Source organism: Tachypleus tridentatus, chromosome 12, assembly GCF_004210375.1.
Source record: "Tachypleus tridentatus isolate NWPU-2018 chromosome 12, ASM421037v1, whole genome shotgun sequence".
Lineage (NCBI taxonomy): Eukaryota > Metazoa > Arthropoda > Merostomata > Xiphosura > Limulidae > Tachypleus > Tachypleus tridentatus.
Genome location: NC_134836.1, coordinates 88,058,329 through 88,079,382, shown reverse-complemented (window position 1 = coordinate 88,079,382; position 21,054 = coordinate 88,058,329). Strand labels below are relative to the sequence as shown.

General features: G+C 34.4%; 1 protein-coding gene across 2 annotated transcripts in view; it reads right to left on the bottom strand.

The window, feature by feature from the left end:
• Window positions 1-1,480: 1,480 nt before the first annotated feature.
• The window catches only part of LOC143233923 (diuretic hormone receptor-like), a 119,647-nt gene continuing 100,073 nt past the window's right edge, over window positions 1,481-21,054 (bottom strand). For both annotated transcript variants that reach the window (XM_076470812.1, XM_076470811.1), the window contains 4 exons: window positions 9,999-10,084; window positions 6,819-6,951; window positions 3,619-3,660; window positions 1,481-2,345 (listed from right to left, as the gene is read on the bottom strand). In XM_076470812.1, coding sequence (XP_076326927.1) covers window positions 2,091-2,345; window positions 3,619-3,660; window positions 6,819-6,951; window positions 9,999-10,084 — 516 coding nt within the window. In that variant the 3' untranslated portion in view covers window positions 1,481-2,090. The remainder of the gene's footprint in view (window positions 2,346-3,618; window positions 3,661-6,818; window positions 6,952-9,998; window positions 10,085-21,054) is intronic.

The window sequence follows — 21,054 nt, the reverse complement described above, 5'->3', positions numbered from 1 at the left end:
TTATTTGTAATTTCGCGCAAAGCTACGCGATGGCGAGGGCTGTATGAGCTAACTATCAGTGATAAACTTGTGGCTAATTCTTGAAATTTGTTTTAATGACGAATAATGGTATTGACAGTACTTTATAACGACCCCACGGCTGAATGGTTGAATATTTTCGGTGACAGGAATTTGAGCTCGTGACCACCTGCAGATTGCAAAACGAACACCTTAACCAACAGTCCGTATCATGCCCACCCTTCAAATTTATATGACTAAAAATAAAGTAAAACATCCTTAAAATAAACAGACATTTAATGCTTACGTTTGAAATACAAAAGGCGCATCTTAAATCATAAAATAAATATTTACAAATTATATTTTTTTAAATCCAACCTGAAAATATTTGGAAAATATTTTAAAAAGTGATAGACATAAATAACTGTTAAAACTGTAAAGTACAGAAACTCTACTTTTTATATAATTTACATTTACTATGGAGGTGATATTGACTAGGATAGGAATTAACACGAAAAGCTACAAAGCAACATTAAATCGTTTAAAATTAAATGTACTTTACATTCTCCCCGTTGCACCAAACCTGCCCGACCCTTCAGCCGTAGAGACGTTAAAATGTGATGGTCAATCCCACTATTCGTTGGTAAAAGTGTACTCCAAGAGTTGGCAGTAGGAGGTGATGACTAGCTGCCTTCCCCTAGTCTTACACTGCTAAATTAGGGACGACTAGCGCAGATAGTCCTCGTATAGCTCTGCGCGAAATTCAAACTAAACCAAACCAGACTTTACATACTGATAACCATGTTTACTAGCAATTAAACTCATTGTGAAAGAAATTAAGTACACCTTAAAAACAAAATTATCAGAGGCTTTAATATTAATGATGAATATTAAACAAAATGTCAACAGATAAATAAGGTATCTCTTGGTTCTTGTTCATGAAGCCAAACTTAAAGTACATTAAAATAGTTAAATTATAAATCGAATTCTGAGAGAAATGAACATAAGATTTTTTTTAGTTGATAGTGTGTTGGACGCAAAGCTACACGATGGGATATGTGCACTGTGTCCGTCGAGGGACTTAAATTCTGATTTTCGATGTTATAAATCTGAAGCTTACCCCTGAACCACCAAAAGACATTTCTAAGAAGTCTCAAGACCTCTTACCGCATTAAATATCTCTAAAATACATGACCAACGCTTATCACTTTGATAAAGTGACTGTAGATAGTATCATAACAGTTATATCTCAGAAAAGAAAAGGGTTTTTATACCCGTGTTTAACTGAGCACAGATACCCTGTTGTGTAGCACTGCGCTTCACAGCAAGCAAACGTCATGATAAAAACAATTTGTTAAAATGTCAACTTTAACAATAGCAATAAAACTTCATTTTGTGTATATATATGTATATATAGATATTGAGTGAGGGTAAATTTTTCATAACGTGTATTAGCCCTCTCTAAGAAAGTACAAACTCTAACGAAATGAAAAACATCTTTTAATAATATAAGGATCTTGTTTTTAAAATTTCCAATCTGGAACTGATAAACTACAATTACTAAAGTAAAAAATGAACAAAACCAGAAACAAAGCTTTGCATAAATCTGCTTAAGTCATATACACTTGTCTGAGTGGATTCAACCAAGTTCTTCTTAGTGTTATGATTCTAACTGATACTGGAAATTTAACGCCCTCCATGTTTTATTTATAACATTATCTATTCATCGGAAAAGCCTTAATATCGTAAATGGGAAAATAATCGTTAAAAATGAGCTATGTGCGTTTTTTTCAGTTTTGAACATTTTAAAACTTTTTCAATGTGTATTAATTAAATACGCATATAAATCATTTTCTTAAGTTTAGAAGATTTCTAGATTTTAAGGTGGTTGACATTAATTTTCATGTATAATCACTTCAATACATTTCATGTACACAAATGCTTTACATTACCTTGGCAACTAAATAAAAGTTAAAAAATGAGTAGTAGACAAAGTACGTCAGACTTTCAATACATTCACGAAGGGCACCGTCTTTCAACCCCTTTAGTTTTCAGCATATATATATATATATATGTTTAATTATTTAAAAAGCTTAAACATCAACTTCGTCCTTCGAATTTCCTGGGTTAGAAGCTCCGTTTCTGAGCCGTTCTCCTACACCTGGGGCTACAATGAGAGTGATCGCTCCACTTTCTTTGAGATCCGGTTTATCTGCCCTTCCGCATGTTGTGAGCCGGGAACTTTTCCGGTTGTTCGAGAACCGATATGTCAGAGAGTAACGGGTGGAGCCGCCCAAAGAACGTGAAGCTTTCCAACGCTGCAGATGCTGGCGGAGTGTGTTTCGAACCTGAATAAGAGAATCATCAATTACGAGTAAAACCCATCTAGCCCTGTTAAACTCAAGCTGCACAATAACAAATATTCTGGATAAAATATTATTAACTCAGCGAGTTACTTAAAAATGTATCAGTAGTAAAACAAGATAATGTGAAATAAGTGATTTTTAATAGACATGCAAAGAGTTTCTACTAAAGTATTTAAAACAGACATGCTATGAGTTTGTATTGAGCATGTCTGAAAGTTGAGGTGATTCCTGAAATCTCTCTGCTTCTGTAAGATGCGACTTAAAAATGAAATTTCAGTGAAGAGCACGACATTAATAACCTTAGATTCTTGTTAATTTGTTCGCTCCGTATAGATATCCCGTTTCTAGCGGTATAAGTTCACATACATACCACTGTGCCACTGGGAGACAAGTAATCTTTGATGAACTTCTTTTCAAAAGATTAAGCATCTAATTTTTTTAGTTGCGAAAGGAATTACAAAATGATGTATGAAGTGAAAGAAATTGGAATGAATGTTTCACATTACAATTGGCAAAAATATTTAACCGTTATTTAGTCGCGAAGGGTCCATAAAGTACCAAATCAAATAATGATGATTTTCAATCTATTAAGTCTACAAGTGCATTTTAACTCTCAAAAATTTACTCAGAAAATTTATGGATAATTAAATGTAGCTTGAACATTTTCTTTGAATATTTGTTTTCCAAATTTCAAATTACTTGAACTAAAGTAAGGAACTTATGGGGGTGTAAATAAGGAATTAATTAAGGAAGAACCACTAATAACTGACATTCGCCATTTAATATACAGAATTTTGACTTGTAAGCTGACAAAAACGATTCATAGATGTAATTAACTGGCTACAAACTTTTATTGGGTAAGCTTGAAGGTATAATGTATTCCGAAGCAACAAATATCAAATGAAGCAGTGATGACATGCTTTAAAATAATATAATTAACTTTTCAAGTTAATTGTTTTAAATTGTACACGTTTTAGCTTCCGTTAAATCATAAGACTTAACTACTTTAAAAGTAGGTTGGCACAAATACCAGATGCTTTTATTCGTCAAATCAAAGGAACAAATTTGTATAACGTATATTTATAAAACTGAATTCTCTGTCGTAGGATAGTAATGTAACTTTCAGCATATTTCATTGTTTGACAAATTTGATAGAGAAGATCTTATAGCAAGTACATGTTACAATGACCACAAAATTAGGACCTAAAATGGTAAGGTTTCAGTTGAAATATTATAAACGCAGAAAGTTACCTACCTCACCGTTCAGGAAGCAGTACAGAATAGCAACCGTCAGACCCTATTAATAACAAGAAAACAAATACAATTTCAGCTGAAGATAAACCATTGAATAACATATCGGATAAAACAGTTGCATTTATAATATTTATCCCTGTATGCGAAATTTCTCAGTGAAATGTAGAATAGTAATTATGTAAATACAAAAAGTAAGTACCTTACATCAAAATTATTTTGAATATGCAAACTAGCAAGTCACATGGTAACAATTGATAATATAAATTTACAGTGGACCGGATTGTATTATAACTACATTTTGCCGCTGTTTAGTGATTCGTCGATTTTGTGATCTTATCAAAACTTCATCGCTTTTGAGAAGCTTGTCTCTTATATAATAGCATAAATATTCATTTCTTTCTCCAACTTCGTAAGATACATGACTGTTGAACAGACATTTCGTGCAATAAACCCAATGCCACTAACTGGTGCTGATTTTTCCAGACGAAAATAATTTTTGGTTATGTTGAGTTCTATTTCCTGAAGTATGCGGACAGCTTTTACCAGTGAGCTTTGGGTTGGTGAATTTCCAGCTGCTAAGCGATACTGTACTTTGTTCACCATGACTAAGATACGACTTGTATCAAATCTCTTTCTTGATAGCGCTGATGCTCAAGGTTAACCCACTTTCCTGTGTTTTCACAGTGGTATTAAATTCTATGGATATTTCTGTCTTGAAAATTCTACTTCATTGACTTGAGCACACCTTTAAGATCTAAGTGTAAGAATATTTTGCATCATTAAATGCTTTACATAACTTTACTAAATGTGATCAGTTTATGCTAGCATTACACTAACTATGCAACGACAAATAATGTCAAAATATAGTTCTGACATATTCTTTTCCACCACGACTTTTATATTGGCTTTAACTGTTACATAGTTTTCTGAATTGCATGTTAAACATCAGGGCTGGCTCCAGCTTGTTCCCTTAGGTGGGTGAAATAGTAGAGTCTTAATGGAGCTCATACAGGAAAATAATATAATAAATACGTTTGTTTGTCACAGCCAAGTTGATCCTTCTTAGCGATTTAAAAATTCATATGAGTTTTTTTTAATTCATAATATATTTTTTAAACTGCTAAGGAGATTGTATATGGGTGGATATTTGCGGGTGGATAGTCCACTCCAGCACCCACTTAGAACCAACCCTTTTAAAAATTATTTTAATGTAACATGCTCAACCATTTGTATATGTATGTATTGTCTGTAACCCTGCTGTAACCTAGAAATATCTTTTATTCACTCTTTCGTTGATAACACAGAATGTGTTTTGAAATCTTTACACAAGTATATAATACATACAGTTGTCGTACATTAACTCATAGCAGTTGATTGCTATTATTCCAAGAATATTACAGAAACTTAACATTCATTTGTCACTGAATAATTTAATTAACAACGATAACAGTATCGTTTGTAAGTCTGAAAAAGAAACATTATTGTAATTTTGAATTAAAATTAATATTTAAGAAAGGTTGAAAATTTTTAAATGATTCAACTAACCTTATAAACGTATATCACGACTCTACTGAAAGTAGAACGTTTAGATCACAATGGTGCCCTTTAAAACCAAAGAAATATATAAATATCAATCCATCAGGCAGTCACCTGGTAATTTTTATGGTCTTTTTAAAATTCGTAAAACAAGGATATCTTTTGCGACCTATTGTTCCAAACATTGTAATTTATAACCATGGTTTAGCTTACTTGTTTTGTTTTTCTTAAAACTTTTACCACCAACAAAAACAGGTTGAAAGATAAAACTTTGAATCCTCTAGTAAAATATAACAAATAGTTTCAACTCGGTACCTTATTTGGTTTAGTTTGTTTGGTTTCTATTCAACTTTGCGGAAAGCTAGACAAGGGCTATCTTCGCTAGTCGTCCCTAATTTAGTCCCTAGACTAGAGGGAAGGCAGCTAGTCATCACCACTCATCGCCAACTCTTGGACTACTTTTTTTACCAACGAATAGTGGGATTGACCGTCACATTATAACGCCCCCACTTATTTGTCCATGCTGTCAGTGTAACTATATTCAATAACGAAATTAACTCGTGTAAAAGAACATGCAAATTGAAAATATTCGATCAGATTGAGTGTACTAGAACAGGAAGTAGATATGTATGACGTAGATGTAAATTCAAGCCTTTTAAGATCTATCACGAGCAAATGATAAAGAAATAGACCTTGAGAATTTAGGCCTGAAATTAACCAAAACAGCTTTGCGTATAAATTTCTCTTGGTTTTATAATGTTATTCGATAATTAATGGAGTTATAGATTATTAATTATCTTCCAGATACTTTTAAATAACATTCAATATTGTCTTTATAGAAACGTGATTTGCATATTGCGATTGTAAATCATTTGTGACCTACCGTAACTACCAAATGTTAGAAATTTGTTTTGATTTGTTTTGAATTTCGCGCAAAGCTGCACGAGGGCTATCTGCACTAGCCGTCCCTAATTTAGAAGTGTAAAACTAAAGGGAAAGCAGTTAGTCATGACCGCCCACCGCTCAAAAGCTACTCTTTTACCAACGAATATTGGGATTGACCAACATATATTTTATAACGTCCATACGGCTGAAAGGGCGAACATGTTTGGTGTGACCCACGCCCCTCGGATTACGAGTCGAGTGCTTTAACCACTTGGCCATGCCAAGCCAAGTTAGAAATAGCAACTTAAATAAGTCACTTAAATATAATCTTGTTTCTTACATAAATCCCCAAGGTAGACTCAGCTTGTAGCTCGATGTGGGTTTGCTATAAGAAAATACACACACATAAATCTTGTTTTTCTTACAGTTAAGATGAGATAAAATAACATTTTGGATACTGATACTAATAATTGTACCGTTACTACTAAGAGATAACTAAGATAAATTATCTAAACATAGTCTTATTTGTTACATTTGATTTTCTGCTAATGGAAGTTTACATGTTTGTTTTTTTGTATTTATTCCAATATTTTTCAAGAAATTTTAGATCATTGTGAAACCAATATATTAAACACGTAGATGAGCTAAGATTTTTTGAATGTAGAAAGTAAGGCTTTTTGCTTTTCATAGTTGCAAATTAGCCTTTGAAACATTTTTATTTAAATCTGGGACTTTGCACAGCTTTCTATAATAATCCTGATCATAATATTTGGACGATACCTGAGTCGAAAGCAACGTGGCTTGAATGTAGGTGAAGATTATTCTGGCTGTCCTGTGGGTCGGGGTGACAATGACCAGAACATAGGTCACTCCCAGTAGTGGGATCAAGACGAGAAGAGCTTTGGCGGCTTTCCTACGGAGAAGAAAGTTTATGAAAGTGTGGAATAAAAAGTGATATTTCAAACAAGAATAAAACTCAGCTACGACAACTCTACAGAATGCAAACTAAAGATGGGTGGTGATGACCAGCTGCCTTCCCTCTAGTCTTACACTGCTAAATTAGGGACGGCTAGCGTAGATAACCCTCAAGTATCTTTGCGCGAAATTCAAAAACAAACAAAACAATCTAGTGCACGAGGATAAAAGTTTCACAGTACATATTTGTACAGCACTATCGCTTAGAAACCCGAAGTGTTACCTCACGCGACTCGACTGATATGTCTTCTGTGAAATAACGTATATATCCATTTCATCCTCCGGTTGTTTGAAGTGTGCGACAGTTAAACATGAGGTATGACTGGAGATAGCTTAAGTTTCTGAATCCATATAATCATTCTTGGTTATGTTGAGATCTGTTCCTGTAGCACGTAGACGTCTTTTCTCACTGGTCATTATGTTTGTGGATCTTAACCTGATATTAGACTTTATTCTGGATGCGGTATTCAAGTGTAATTATTTCTGTGAGTGAAAAAAACAGGGAATGCTATGTTAAGATTTGGAAAAATTTATTGGAAATATGATGGAAAAATAAAAATGAACTCGAGCTAAAAAAAAAAAGAAATATTTTTGGAAATGTTTCTATTAAACATAATTAGGTTTACTAATTCCACTATATATACTACACCAATTACATCAGTTCCGTTTAGTCTCAATCATTGCACTTAGTAATCGCATCAGTTCCTTAGTTGGTTTAAATGATTTCTTCTACCAATCATACGAGCTCTTTTACGAGTATCAGTAATTTCTACTACCAATAATATGAGCTTTTTTATGGGTCTCAGAGGTTTATTCTAACCTAGTTTATCTCATAGTATTTCACTCATTATACTCGTTTGTTCTTTCAGGAAGAAAAGTAAAGTTTGACGTCAATAAAAATATACCAGAACATATAATAGTCAAGCATACTGTGATTCATACCATTCCCAGAAGTATTACACTACATACAAAACCTCAAAATGTACTTCTGGTATATACATTTCTACCGCAACTGTGTTTGTTTCGTAATTTTCTGATTTGAATATACAAAATCGTTTCAGCATAAGGTACTCCACCCTCTGCACTCATTGACACTTACGAGTTAGCTTTTATGTGATGAAAGCTTAATATTTTCAAGTAAATATTTAAAAATTGGCGTTGGTTTGACTTGCATGTTATATCTATACTAAGTATTGCAGTGACAGACACAAGAAATTCAGTAAATAACATCACTAAATACCAAATACTACTAAATCTTTCTCTGGTTTTAAATGTATGATTAGATCGTTCAGAAACAATACTTATAGTTTGTTTTGTTTTCCGATACCATGAATCAAACTTTCTTCCATCTTTAGTTAATTTGTTTGTTTTTGAATTTTGCGCAAAGCTACACGAGGGCTATCTGCGCTAACCGTCCATAATTTAGCAGTGTAAGACTAGAGAAAAGGCAGCTAGTCATCACCACCCACAGCCAACTCTTGGGCTACTCTTTTACTAAGGAATAGTGGTATTGACCGTCACATTATAACGCCCACATGGCTAAAAGCGTGAGCATGTTTAGTGTGACGGGGAACGGACACTAAATATATTAAGATGAGCACTCAGAAAGGAGTGGTGTGAATTTGATATAAAAACCTTATGACGGAGCCTTTTGCAGTGGAAACTAAGTTACGGAGCTATTGTCAAGACACCCAGTCATCAGGCAGAACATGACACGGTCTGTAGTGACGTAGCAAGGCTCCCAGATCAATTTAATATAAGATACTAAACATTTTGATACCATACTTCTCTTCATTAGCAAATTTATATAAAGAGTGGGTCATAGTAAACCCGTAAAACTAATCTAAGTATTCTAGTTCTGTCTTATTTCATGCTACTTTTTCAAATGGGGACATTTACGACACGAAGTAGCCAAAACTGGATATCCTTCACTCAAGAATCAATTTATTATTTCAGAATCTAACCGCAAATCTGTGGAAAAAAGCTCGCATATCAGTTAATATCAAATGTCATATGACTCGGTGGCGGACATATTGTTAGTTAGTTTTGGAATTTTGCACAAAGCTACTCGAGGGCTATCTGTGCTAGCCGTCCCTAATTTAGCAGTGTAAGACTAGAGGGAAGGCAGCTAGTCATCACCACCCACCGCCAACTCTTGGGCTACTCTTTTACCAACGAATAGTGGGATTGACCGTTACATTATAACGCCCCCACGGCTGGGAGGACGAGCATATTTGGCGCGATGCGGGCGCGAACCCGCGACCCTCGGATTACGAGTCGCACGCCTTACGCGCTAGGCCATGCGGACATATTGTAATGAAATATACATAGATTCAGTACCACGCAAAAGCAAGTTCATCATGCAAAATAAAATATAGATGTGTAGTGTTTTACCTGCAAATTATTTACCCTTTTCTGCGATGTTCACTATGGGCCACACTCAGTGTTAGCTTCTGAGTAGCAAAGAAAAAAAATGTTTAATTACATTTTTTTTACCGAGTTTTGTGTTTAAGAAGAACACAGTCCAGCATTCAGTAACATATTTATAACTGTTGGACGTTCTACTGTTGGAATGAAAGGATACTATTTTATTCTTTCTTGTGCAGTTTTCGAACTGTTGCTTTATTCAAACTACTACCATGAAACCGTAACATTGCGGTTGTTTGCTTTTTTTATCCTGCTGCTTCAATCCTTAAATAATACCTTTTTCTTCGTGCATACAAACATCTTCAGATGTAGATTGTTATTGATAGCATTAAGCGTCAACGCATTTCCTGTCGAGACAACAGAAGTTAAATGAAGCTTTCCTTAGGTTAAATAGTATTATGAAACATAATTTGACATTAAATAAACACTACAAATAGAGGATTACGTTCACTGGTAAAAGCTTAAAGCAGTCACAGTAATTTTTTATTGTGCACTAAGATCCATATTGCACAAGTAATACCCACAAAACCAAATAAACAATGAATTACTAACTCTTACCTGTATTGTTTCTGCTCAGTCGTAGTAACAGCTCTGAGTTTGGTGATTAGAACCCACATGATCCGAACCAAGAAAAATATGTTAACCTATAAGATATAAGTTACATTTTTATAATATTCTCAAAAAACTAAATTAGTGTTTTGTTGAGCATTAAAATAAGTTTATTTCTCATATGGTTAAAAATGAATTGTCTTCAATGTATATTTTCAACATTCCTTCTGCAAGTATTGTCTGCCTTGTTAGAAACTGTTAATGGTCAAGATTAATTATATAAGTGTTGTCTGCCTAATTAGAAACTGTTAATGTTAACATCCTTTATGTAAGTGTTGTCTGCCTCATTAAAAACTGTTAATGTTCAACATCCATTATGTAAGTGTTGTCTGCCTCATTAGAACGTATAAAGCAGAACTTCTAAATAACGTTAAATACAATTCTGTTATTGTAAGTATTTACCGTGTAATTAGCTGAAAATATCTTACAACGAAATAATAATAATGTGATATTGTAAAACGTGACCAGGTGACCACGACGCCAAATATCTAATCCTGTACAGTGCAACTATTTTAATAAGAAACATATAATATATGCAAATGTGAATTTCATTCCATACGCTATTCTTAAAAAAGTTACTTCTTACATTTTCTTTGTTACTTGTTAAAGTTTTTTTTGCTGTTTTTAGCTCAACTGTGGACAGTGGATATGAGGTTCTGTGATCCACACGTGTTTTCGCAAAAAATAAATCGTGCTTTGTAGTTTAAGTTTATGAGTGCATTATAAGACTGACGATCAATTCCCACTGTTCGATTTGACAAGAGTTGGTGGTGAGTATTGTTGTCTATCTACCTTCTTCCTTGTCTATTACTTCAAATTAAGGGCGTTCATGGTTATGATTATGTAGTTCTGTGTGAAATCAGAGTTTTTGTTGCTTGCATTGAGATGTAGTTAAGTTATGGAATATGATGTTTAAAATAGTCTACATTGGGTGATATCCATTGTTAACAAGACAGTATCAACATTATGTAGTATTATACTCCAACACAAATAGGAGGTTGAAAACATAATTTCAACACCAGTTTTTTGTCCTGTGTTGTCGCATCACTAGATAGTTCACCAATGCCTCACTTACACAAAATTGTCCAGTTAACTTTTTTCCAAGTTAACTTCCTGATCAAGAAAGTATAAACAGGCATTCACAGCTAACAAGTTCAATGCTCAGATCTGTTAAATTACTGCAAAGCCTAAAATAACGTACGTTCTAAAGGCTATCTTCCACATACACCTATCATTAAACGCCTTTAACAACCCATCGTTGAACGTTATTACGAACCTAATATTAAACACTGGTAAGATCCCAGCATTACATATTATTTTGACTCCAACGTTAAGTTTGTTAAGAAATCAGCATTAAAAGATGTTAACAACTCACCATTAAACACTGTTAGCAGCCCAGCATTAAACATCATTAGGAACCCAACATTAAACTTCGTTAATAATTTAGCATTAAATGCCGTTAAGAAATATACTCTGGTAAAAAACATAATATAGCTCACAAACTGTTTTTTTTTAATTAAACTTGCCTGAAAATAATACTTCTGCATATCCGTTTCTGGAAACACAGTTAAAACTAAGCTTTAATATTCAAAAGGGAAGTAAAAATATGTCTTGGGAAAACACTGACTGCATATCATAACAAATACCTTATTAACTTATGTATATCGATCTTGCAAATAGGCCTGGCATGGCCGAGTGCGTAAGGCGTGCGACTCGTAATCCGAGGGTCACGGGTTCGCATCCCGGTCGCGCCAAACATACTCGCCCTTTTAGCCGTGGGGACGTTATAATGTAACGATCAATCCCAGTATTCGTTGGTAAAAGAGTAGCCCAAGAATTAGCGGTGGGTGGTGATGACTAGCTGCCTTCCCTCTAGTCTTACACTGCTAAATTAGGGACGGCTAGCACAGATAGCCCTCGAGTAGCTTTGTGCGAAATTCCAAAAACAAAAAACAAACAAATCTTGCAAATACCTAACAGTTGATCAATGAGTACTTACTTATGGCACTTAGATTCGCGCTATATCTATCCATACATTTGACAAGAGGGATTAATGTTTTTATACATGTACAACTGGCATAACAATGCTGTGTCTAAGACAATAAATCTATTAGGTCGTGAAACTGTCGAATCGTTTCCTACATATAATTTATGAAGCATTTGAAGCACAAAACGTGATGTTTTTTGACATCTTTAGTTAAAAATATATCACCACTTACACGTTTTATATCTACGTTCTTTATAGCTAAAGTTGCATGCTCAAAGTTATCGATAGAGTAAATAGCATCGTGTTTACAATGTTTCCTATCGGTTGACTTTTGCGTTTTCATCACCATGGTTACAAAATATTAAAGAAAGTGCCTCATGCCTGATGTCAGCTGAAGCTTATTTTACAATATTTATTAATCTCGTATATTACAAGGCAGTAACACTAATTTAAAAAAAAAATCCGTCTTCAAGATACTTAAAATAAAATCGGAGATTTATTGAACAAAGTATTTTCCGTTGCTATTTTATCCTTTTCTTCTCAGGATATTTAAGAATGATAATTTTGATTGAAAGTGAACAAGGCACAAAAGAAATATGCGTTTCTTTCCCTTTCTTTTAAAAAAAAAAGCATATACTTAGCTCAAACTCAAACCCCAAACATGTTGATCTTTACACGATTCCTAAAACTTCAGACTCATACGTAACAGTACATGCAGATATATTACACACGTAACAACTTATTATACACACCACACATTATGATTCAGTGAAATAAAAACATCCACGCACAATACATACGTGTATCATATACCAACGATCTGACCCACACATACCAATGTAAATGGAGAAGAAAACTTCGATAAAATCAGATTATGTATATACAAACGTGCTTACATTTTGACATAGTTATCCTTACTGGACGACAACAGCCATATAATAAAGACCAAATGTGTTTTGAAACATTGGTATTAATACAGAAATAAAATATGATAATTTCTGAATATTATTCTTAAATTTTTGTGTTTTTTCTAAAGACAATCTACATATTAATGTAAATAAATAACTTTTCTTTTACTTTACTGCTTTGAGAATCAAAATTAAAGAAAGGGTTAATAAAATACGTTGTTTAGATCACTTAGCGGTCTTTCACGGGCACAGTGATAACTATGTGAGCTGGTAACGTTAAAAATCTAGTTTCGACACCCACATTGGGCACAGCTGTTTGTTTGTTTTTTGAATTTCGCACAAAGCTACTCGAGGGCTTTCTGTGCTAGCCGTCCCTAATTTAGCAGTGTAAGACTAGAAGGAAGGCAGCTAGTCATCACCACCCACCGCCAACTCTTGGGCTACTTTTTCCCCAACGAATAGCGGGATTGACCGTAACATTATAACGCCCCCACCGCTGAAAGGGCGAGCATGTTTGGCGCGACGGGGATGCGAACCCGAGGCCCTCAGATTACGAGTCGCACGCCTTAACACGCTTGGCCATGCCGGGCCTTGGGCACAGCTCAGATATTCCATGCATTGTGATGGTGTGTGCTTAATAGCAAATAAAAATAAACAAACAAATGCACTTTCTACATGTTAATAAGATGTTTAATTAAACGTGCTTTTGATGAAAAAATAAAACGTCGTATCCCTAACACATCTTGCTTACCAGTATTAAAATACCGTGATAAACTCGTAATTCTGCAAACCGTTAGAATTTATGGTGCTGGCATTCAGTACCAAATATTAGTTTTCCTGCTAACCTTGAGTTTTATTGTGTTGCAGATATAAACTATTATTCAACATAAACACTTTAGAGAAACGAGTCTGGAAAGAGTTGTCAAAATCCTTGAAAGTAGCTTCAGTAGTCTTTAAAAAATGATTTAGCCCATTTGGGCATAGGATAAGCAGCCTTGTTAATAAAGGTGAAAAAGAGGTAATTTTTCCAGTTACCTTAAAATTACAAAAGCTTGTCAGCATCCAGAAATAAGTTCAGGTGGTACTTAGAGTGCATTCATTTTCTGCTATAGTTTTATATGACAAGATAACAAATAATAATCAGTCTTTAGAGGAACTGTTTCGATTTTGGATATTTTTAAATGAAACACCTTCCACTACGTATAAATTGAGTCATCTAACTATTTATTTATTTTTTTATTTTTCAATTTCGCACAAAGCTATAGAAAGGTTATCTGCGCTAGCTGTCCCCAATTTAGCAGTGTAAAACTAGAGGGAAGGCAACTAGTCGTCACCACCCTCCGCCAATATTTGGGTTACTCTTTCACGAACGAAGAGTGGGATTGAACGTCACATTATAACGCCCCTACGGCTGAAAGGACAAGCACGTTTGGCGTGACGGGAATTCGAGCCCACGACCCTCAGGTTACGAGTCCAGCGTCCTAACCACCTGGCTATGCCGGTATCCTAACTATTTGAATGACTATAAGAGGAAAACATAGGTTTTTCTGACTTCTGTGTAAGGTTTAACGAATATGTTACCAGTTAGAGGAATGTAGAAGGTTTATTTTATCTTTCTTTTTCTCGTGTTGTTCATATCCTATTTATTATTTTAGGGTTTATTACAAGTAGTCCTATGATCTTCCTCTCTAACATGATAGGTAATTACAGAAAGGTAGGCATTAGTAAGTCTTGTGTATAAACTTTAACCTTTTTGATATTTACATATACTCTGTGTATTTTCAGAAAATGGTTGTAGTTCAGTAATTTCCTTCAAACTTATTCTTGGCGTTTATCTTTTTTATTTTCATTACGTATCGAATGTTCCGAGAATTCAGTATTAAGAAAGGTTGTTTGTTTGTTTGACATGAATTTCGCGTAAAGCTATACGAGAACTGTCTGCGCTAGCTGTCCCTAATTTAGCAGTGCAAAACTAGAGGGAAAGCAGTTAGTCATCACCACCCACCGCTTTCTCTTGAGCTACTCTTTTATCAACGTATAGTGGAATAACGCCTCTACGGCTGAAAGGGCGAGTATGTTTGGTACGATGGAGATCCGAACCCTTAACCTCAGATTATGAGACGAGCGCCTTGACAACCTTACCATGCCAGGCCAAGAAGGGTTGTGATTACGTGTTTTTTCTCATCCTTTTTAGCTTATTTACTATTATAAATCGTATTTATTCCAGTACTCAAATCCATCTTTAAATGTATATGTGGATTTCTTGTAAACTGCAGCGGTATTTGAGTTATAAGGCTTGATAACCATCATGTCAAGAAATAGTAATTGATTACACAGGTCTAAGAAGCTAAACTTTACAAAATTTGTTTGGTTTTTAACAATGGATTTTCCATAATTACGCTACACAAAGTTCGAAAATAATATTCATTTTTCTCTATCACAAAAGGATTTATTTACAAATCAGAATGATAAAAAGATCTCTTACTTAGATCAATTTATTATTTTCTTTATCATAGTAATATTTTATCATTTTTATGTTTTTAACACAAACATAAACACACTGAAGGACACCGATGTCAGAACGATATGTACCCTCATTCATCCTGATTTTTGTGTGTGAAATCTACGTCTTTTAGTCTCAAAACTACGTTTGGTGGTCTTTTATTTGTGTATTGCGTCTGGAACATCTCGTTTCATTTTTGGCGTTCCATTTTCCCTGTTACCTCCTCTCCATTTCTTGATCAAACCTTTTTCGTTGTTCTTCGCTGACGGCACCAACATTTTCAGGGAAATACTCAATTTATAAGTACAAGAAATTAGCTTTCAATCCAAGATTACAAACAAACTCTTTGATTTATCGCAATTTTTCGTTTTTAAGTTCTTGTTGTTCCCTAAAAATTTGCAATAACATCTTTAAACGTATTCCAAGATTCTTTTCCAACTTTCCTCATCATCCTTTCGAACTATTAATCAGAATCCAATTTCCCAATCTGAGGACCAACAAAAGTCGTTTTTCTTAGATTCGCTTCTGAAAGAACTGGGAATTGCCACATAAATACTTGAAACAGTCGCATCTTTGTGTACGACCTTCACAAACTGCTTCTTTAAGCCCAGTTTTCTTTGTGTCAACCAAACTTTCACGTTCAGTTTTTTTTTCGATCCCAGTATCAGGCTGGCTCTGAGTGGTCATTGAGCGCAAAATTTACGAACTTATAACACTAAAATCCCGCATTCAATACCCTGCAGTGAACACAGCAGACAACCTAATGCTGTTTTACTCTAAAAAACAAAAACAAGGGAACCTTATTTTTCCCTGGTGAGACAGTGATGAGTATACTGAATTACAACCTTGGGCTAGTTTTCTGCGGTAAATACAGCAGGTAGCCCAATGTTCCTTTGCCACAAAAGGAAACAAACAACTCAATTATTTGGTTAGGAACAGCCTTGTAGACAAAGGTTTCTGGTAATTGACTGTCTTTCTTTTAGTCATCAGTTCAAAATTAAGAACGGCTGTAAATGAACTTTGACACATGTATAGCTTACATGTTGGATAATCTGCAGCCCAAAATAAATAAAATAAGAATACACTGAAAAGAAAATTAAAGTTGTTGTAATAATCGCTGATTTAGCAGTTTGAATATGATCTACAGGTGTGCTATAACGAACTATTGTCATTCAAATATGGATTTTAAAACTGCTTGAATACTGCCGCATATATATTAATAAATGTTTACCTTAAACATTACACGCGATTATTCCTTCTTCTAGGGAATTTTATCTATTATTTTGAAAGTGATGCGTATCCTACCAATTTTTTGGAAAGATATCACTCGCTGATCTTTCAGTAACATAGAATGGTGTAATTTTTTCTCAAGTAAACTTGTTTACCACATCTTGATCAAAGAAAATAGTTTATCACAAAATATTCCGTGCAAATATCTATAAATAATAAATGAAACTACTACTTATAATATAAAATATTTGAAACTTTTAGTTTTGGATAGTGGGTTTCCTTACAGCAAAGCTACATCGGGCTATCTGCTGAGTGCACCGAGAGGAATCGAACCCATGATTTCAGCGTTTTAAATCCGAAGACTTACCGATGTACTAGCGGAGGACGTTAGCTTTGGAAATTCAGAAAAACTGCACAAGCGATATCTCCGTTAAAAATCCCTCTTTTTAACTGATAGGATGATAGGAAAGTAGTTAGTTAACAGCACCCACCGCCAAATCCTGGACTGCAATAACATAATAGTGGGATTTGACTGTCACTATTTAACGCACCCACGAATCTAAATGGGGAATGTGACTTTACGGCAACGTGACGTCAATCGTGGACCTTAGGATTTACAATACGGTATGCTAACAAATAGGCCATGCTCAGCCTAGGTTTAAAACTAAAGTCACAATATAGATACATACAACAGACTATTCAGTGATGTCGAGAAACCCACTTGTTGAGAAATTTATATGCAAAAACGGCTCGTTTGGGTTGAGAAAATATTTTACATAGAAGAGCGAACAACGTTTCGACCTTCTTTGGTCATCGTCAGGTTCACAAAGAAAGAGGTAACTGACCGGAAGCTGACCACATGTTTGAAAGGGGTTGTGTAACTGAGTGTCGGAACGTAGAGGGCGGTATTAGATGTTTGAATATATAATTTTATTTATTTTATTATATTAATATAGGTATAAAGGCGTTCCTTTATATTGGTTTATTTTGGGTTTAAGTTGTTGTATAAGTAAGGCTTCTTTAATTTTGCGTTTTTTTATGTTTGTTTCTTTATTTAGTATTTGAGTGTTTTCTATGGTTATGTTGTGTTTATTTGACTTGCAGTGTTCGAAAACGTGTGAAGGTGACTTTTTATGTTCTTTCAATCTGGTTTCCATTTTTCTACTTGTTTCTCCAATATAGAAGTCGTGGCAGTTATCACATTGTATTTTGTAAATAATGTTGGTGTGGTGTTTGTCAGTGTAGTTTTTACATAGTATAGACCTCAGTTTTGTGCCTGGTTTTTGAATAAATTTGGTATTAACTGGAATGTCATATTTTGTTACTAGTTTTTGCCAAATGTTGGTTATTTGTTTGCTGATGTCAGGAATATATGGCATACAGCAGTATATGGTTTCGTGATTTTTTGATTCGTGAGATATATTTACTTTAGTTGGTTGATTTTGCTTTTTGTCTAGGTGTGTGCGTATAATGTTTTCTACGGTTTGTGGAGGAAACTTATTGATGTTGATGAAGTATTGTTTTATTTTGTCTAATTCATCGTTAATTTCATCTGGTGAGCATAGTTATATGGCTGTGTTTATTTGGTTTCTTAGTATGTTGAGTTTTTGTTTTGTTTCATGTGCTGAGTCCCAAGGAATGTATAGTCCAGTATGGGTGATTTTTCTGTGGATTTCTGTTTTTAATTGTATGTCGGTTTTTGTAATTTTGAGGTTAAGAAATGATATTCGATTGCTTTCTTCCTGTTCACATGTTGGGATTATAGAGTTAATGTGACTGAAAAAAATTAAGTGTGTGTTCTGTAGATCTGAATCCCGCAACCGTGTCATCTACATATTTGTACTAGCATAATGGTGGATGTAATGCTGTGTTAATTGCTTGTGTTTCAACTTGTGTCATAAAAATATTGGCTAGAACTGGTGATACTGGGTTGCCCATGCTTAGGCCATTTGTTTGTATATAGTTGTGGTTGTTGAACATGAAGTTTGTCTTCATCGTGGTGAATTCTATGAGGGTTGCCAATTGGTTAAAATGTCGGATATAGAGTTCTAAGGCTACCTTGCAGGCTTCAGTGGTTGGAACTTCTGTAAAGAGGGATATAACATCGAAACTGGCCGTTAAGGCTTTATGATTAAGTTGATTTAGATTAGACTTGAAATTAAAAGAGTCTTTGATGAATAAGCTGGCTGATGTTACATATTTGGAGAATGCCCATGCAATGTATTTACCAAGATTGTAATTAAACGATTCATATGTGGACATTATTGGTAGTAATGGACAATCTGGTTTATGAGGTTTGGGGATGCCGTATATTTGCGGTGTGCGAGAGTCGGTTTTACGTAGGTAGGAATAAAGTGTTTGTGAAATTGTGTTGGCTTTTTTCATTTGTAGTAGCAATTTGTTCAGTTGTGTCTCGTGTGTCTTTGTTGGATTTGTGTGTATTGGTTTAAATTTGTTCGTGTCTGATAGGATGTTATTCATTTTCTGGATGTATTCATTCGTGTTCGCTCTTCTATGTAAAATATTTTCTCAACCCAAACGAGCCATTTTTGCATATAAATTTTACAACAGACTATTAATGAATAAACCACTGAAAAGCACGAAAAAATTACCTGTCCGTTTCCTTCCTAATTATACAGAAGATTTAACTGTAAATATATTCACAAAAACTAAATGTTTGGCTAACGTTATCTTTACATTTGGTATTTTATAAAGAAAAAATAATAATTTAACTTGTTAACGTTAGGAAATTTCTTCTATTCTTGTTATGGTTGTAGCTGTAACGTAATATATCAAACGTAATATGTACATGTTTTTTACCGTGACCTGTTATTTTTAACAGGCTACTATGTGATTGCTATAAGAATAATAAATAACTATATGTACCTTTCAGACATTAGGCTAACAAAAATATAATCAAAACTATATAAATAATTACTTCGTAAACTAGCAGCTGTATATGTTACATTTATGTAATTTTCACTCATCAACCTGTTTAACATTTTCTCTTTAAGGAATCGTTAGCCTAACATATAACTACCACGTCAATTAACTGATGGATATACTTGCTACTTGTTGGTTTAATATTTAACCGACTTCTTGCATTTCATACAGATATTATGCCTTGTAAGAATCTCCCATGACAATCAAGAAAATCCCACTTTCTTTAACAATCATCCCATAGGACGTGATTCATAATACAAACAACGTTGTATTAGCATCGAAAATTGTGAAAGAAATACTCTTAATGCATAACGTTTATTCCGCCACATGAGGGTTGTTTAAAAATGTCAGCTTGTACGCTTCTGCTCTGAAAATATCCTTTTACTGTTAACTTCGGAATACTCATGGAACTATTTGTGTCCTAGCTAGTAAAAGCAGTACATTCTTACGTCCAATTTTGCAATACAGTTATATAAGGTAAGTGTGCTTTGGAAGTGTAGTGTAAGTTTTACATTGTTAAAACGTGTCGTGTGAGCATTAAGTGTGAACATATGTCTTAATGAACAAGACCCTAGTAGCCAAACCGTGAGTTATAAAATAATTATGTTGGAAACAAGTTTTGTATATCACCATTCTCTGCTCACCCTAGTGTTCGCGATGCTCCTGCAATGTTTCGCGAACTACGAGTCACTTTATATAAATAAATATAACTTGTCAAGTTACTAAATTGCACAAAAGACATATGTTATTCTCTATGAAAGTGACCAGTTCAGTGTTTTTTTATTAAAGAATGTAATAAAACATAAGTCTTAGTTCCTTACTCATAGCAAGCAACGTTTTCTACTGTTGCATACTTTTTAACTACTTTCGAATGTTTCATAGAGTAAAAATTATACCTTTCCACAAATAAAAATACAAAATAAAAACATATTATTGAAAATAAATGCGAAAAACACTTAATCGGCTTGGCCCTGGCATGGGCAGGTGGGTTAAGGCGTTCGACTCGTAATCCGAGGGTCGCGGGTTCGAATCCCGGTCGCACCAAACATGGTCGCTCTTTCAGCCTTGGGGGCGTTATAATTTGACGGTCAATCCCACTATTCGTTGGTAAAAGAGTAGCCCAAGAGTTGGCGGTGGGTGGCGATGACTAGCTGCCTTCCCTCTAGTCTTACACTGCTAAATTAGGAACGGCTAGCGCAGATAGCCCTCGAGTAGCTTTGCACGAAATTAAAAAAAAAACTAAAAAAAAACTTAATCGGCCCGGCATAGTTGTCACACGTTTTCACACAAATTCGAAACTATTTTGTTTAAATTATGGCTATGAAATAACTATTGTAAACACAGGTTGGCTAAACGTATGCGTCAACACCACTTTCTTTGAAGAAGTATTAATTCAGTAATATACCAAACTGTATAAATATAGGTGTCAACGTT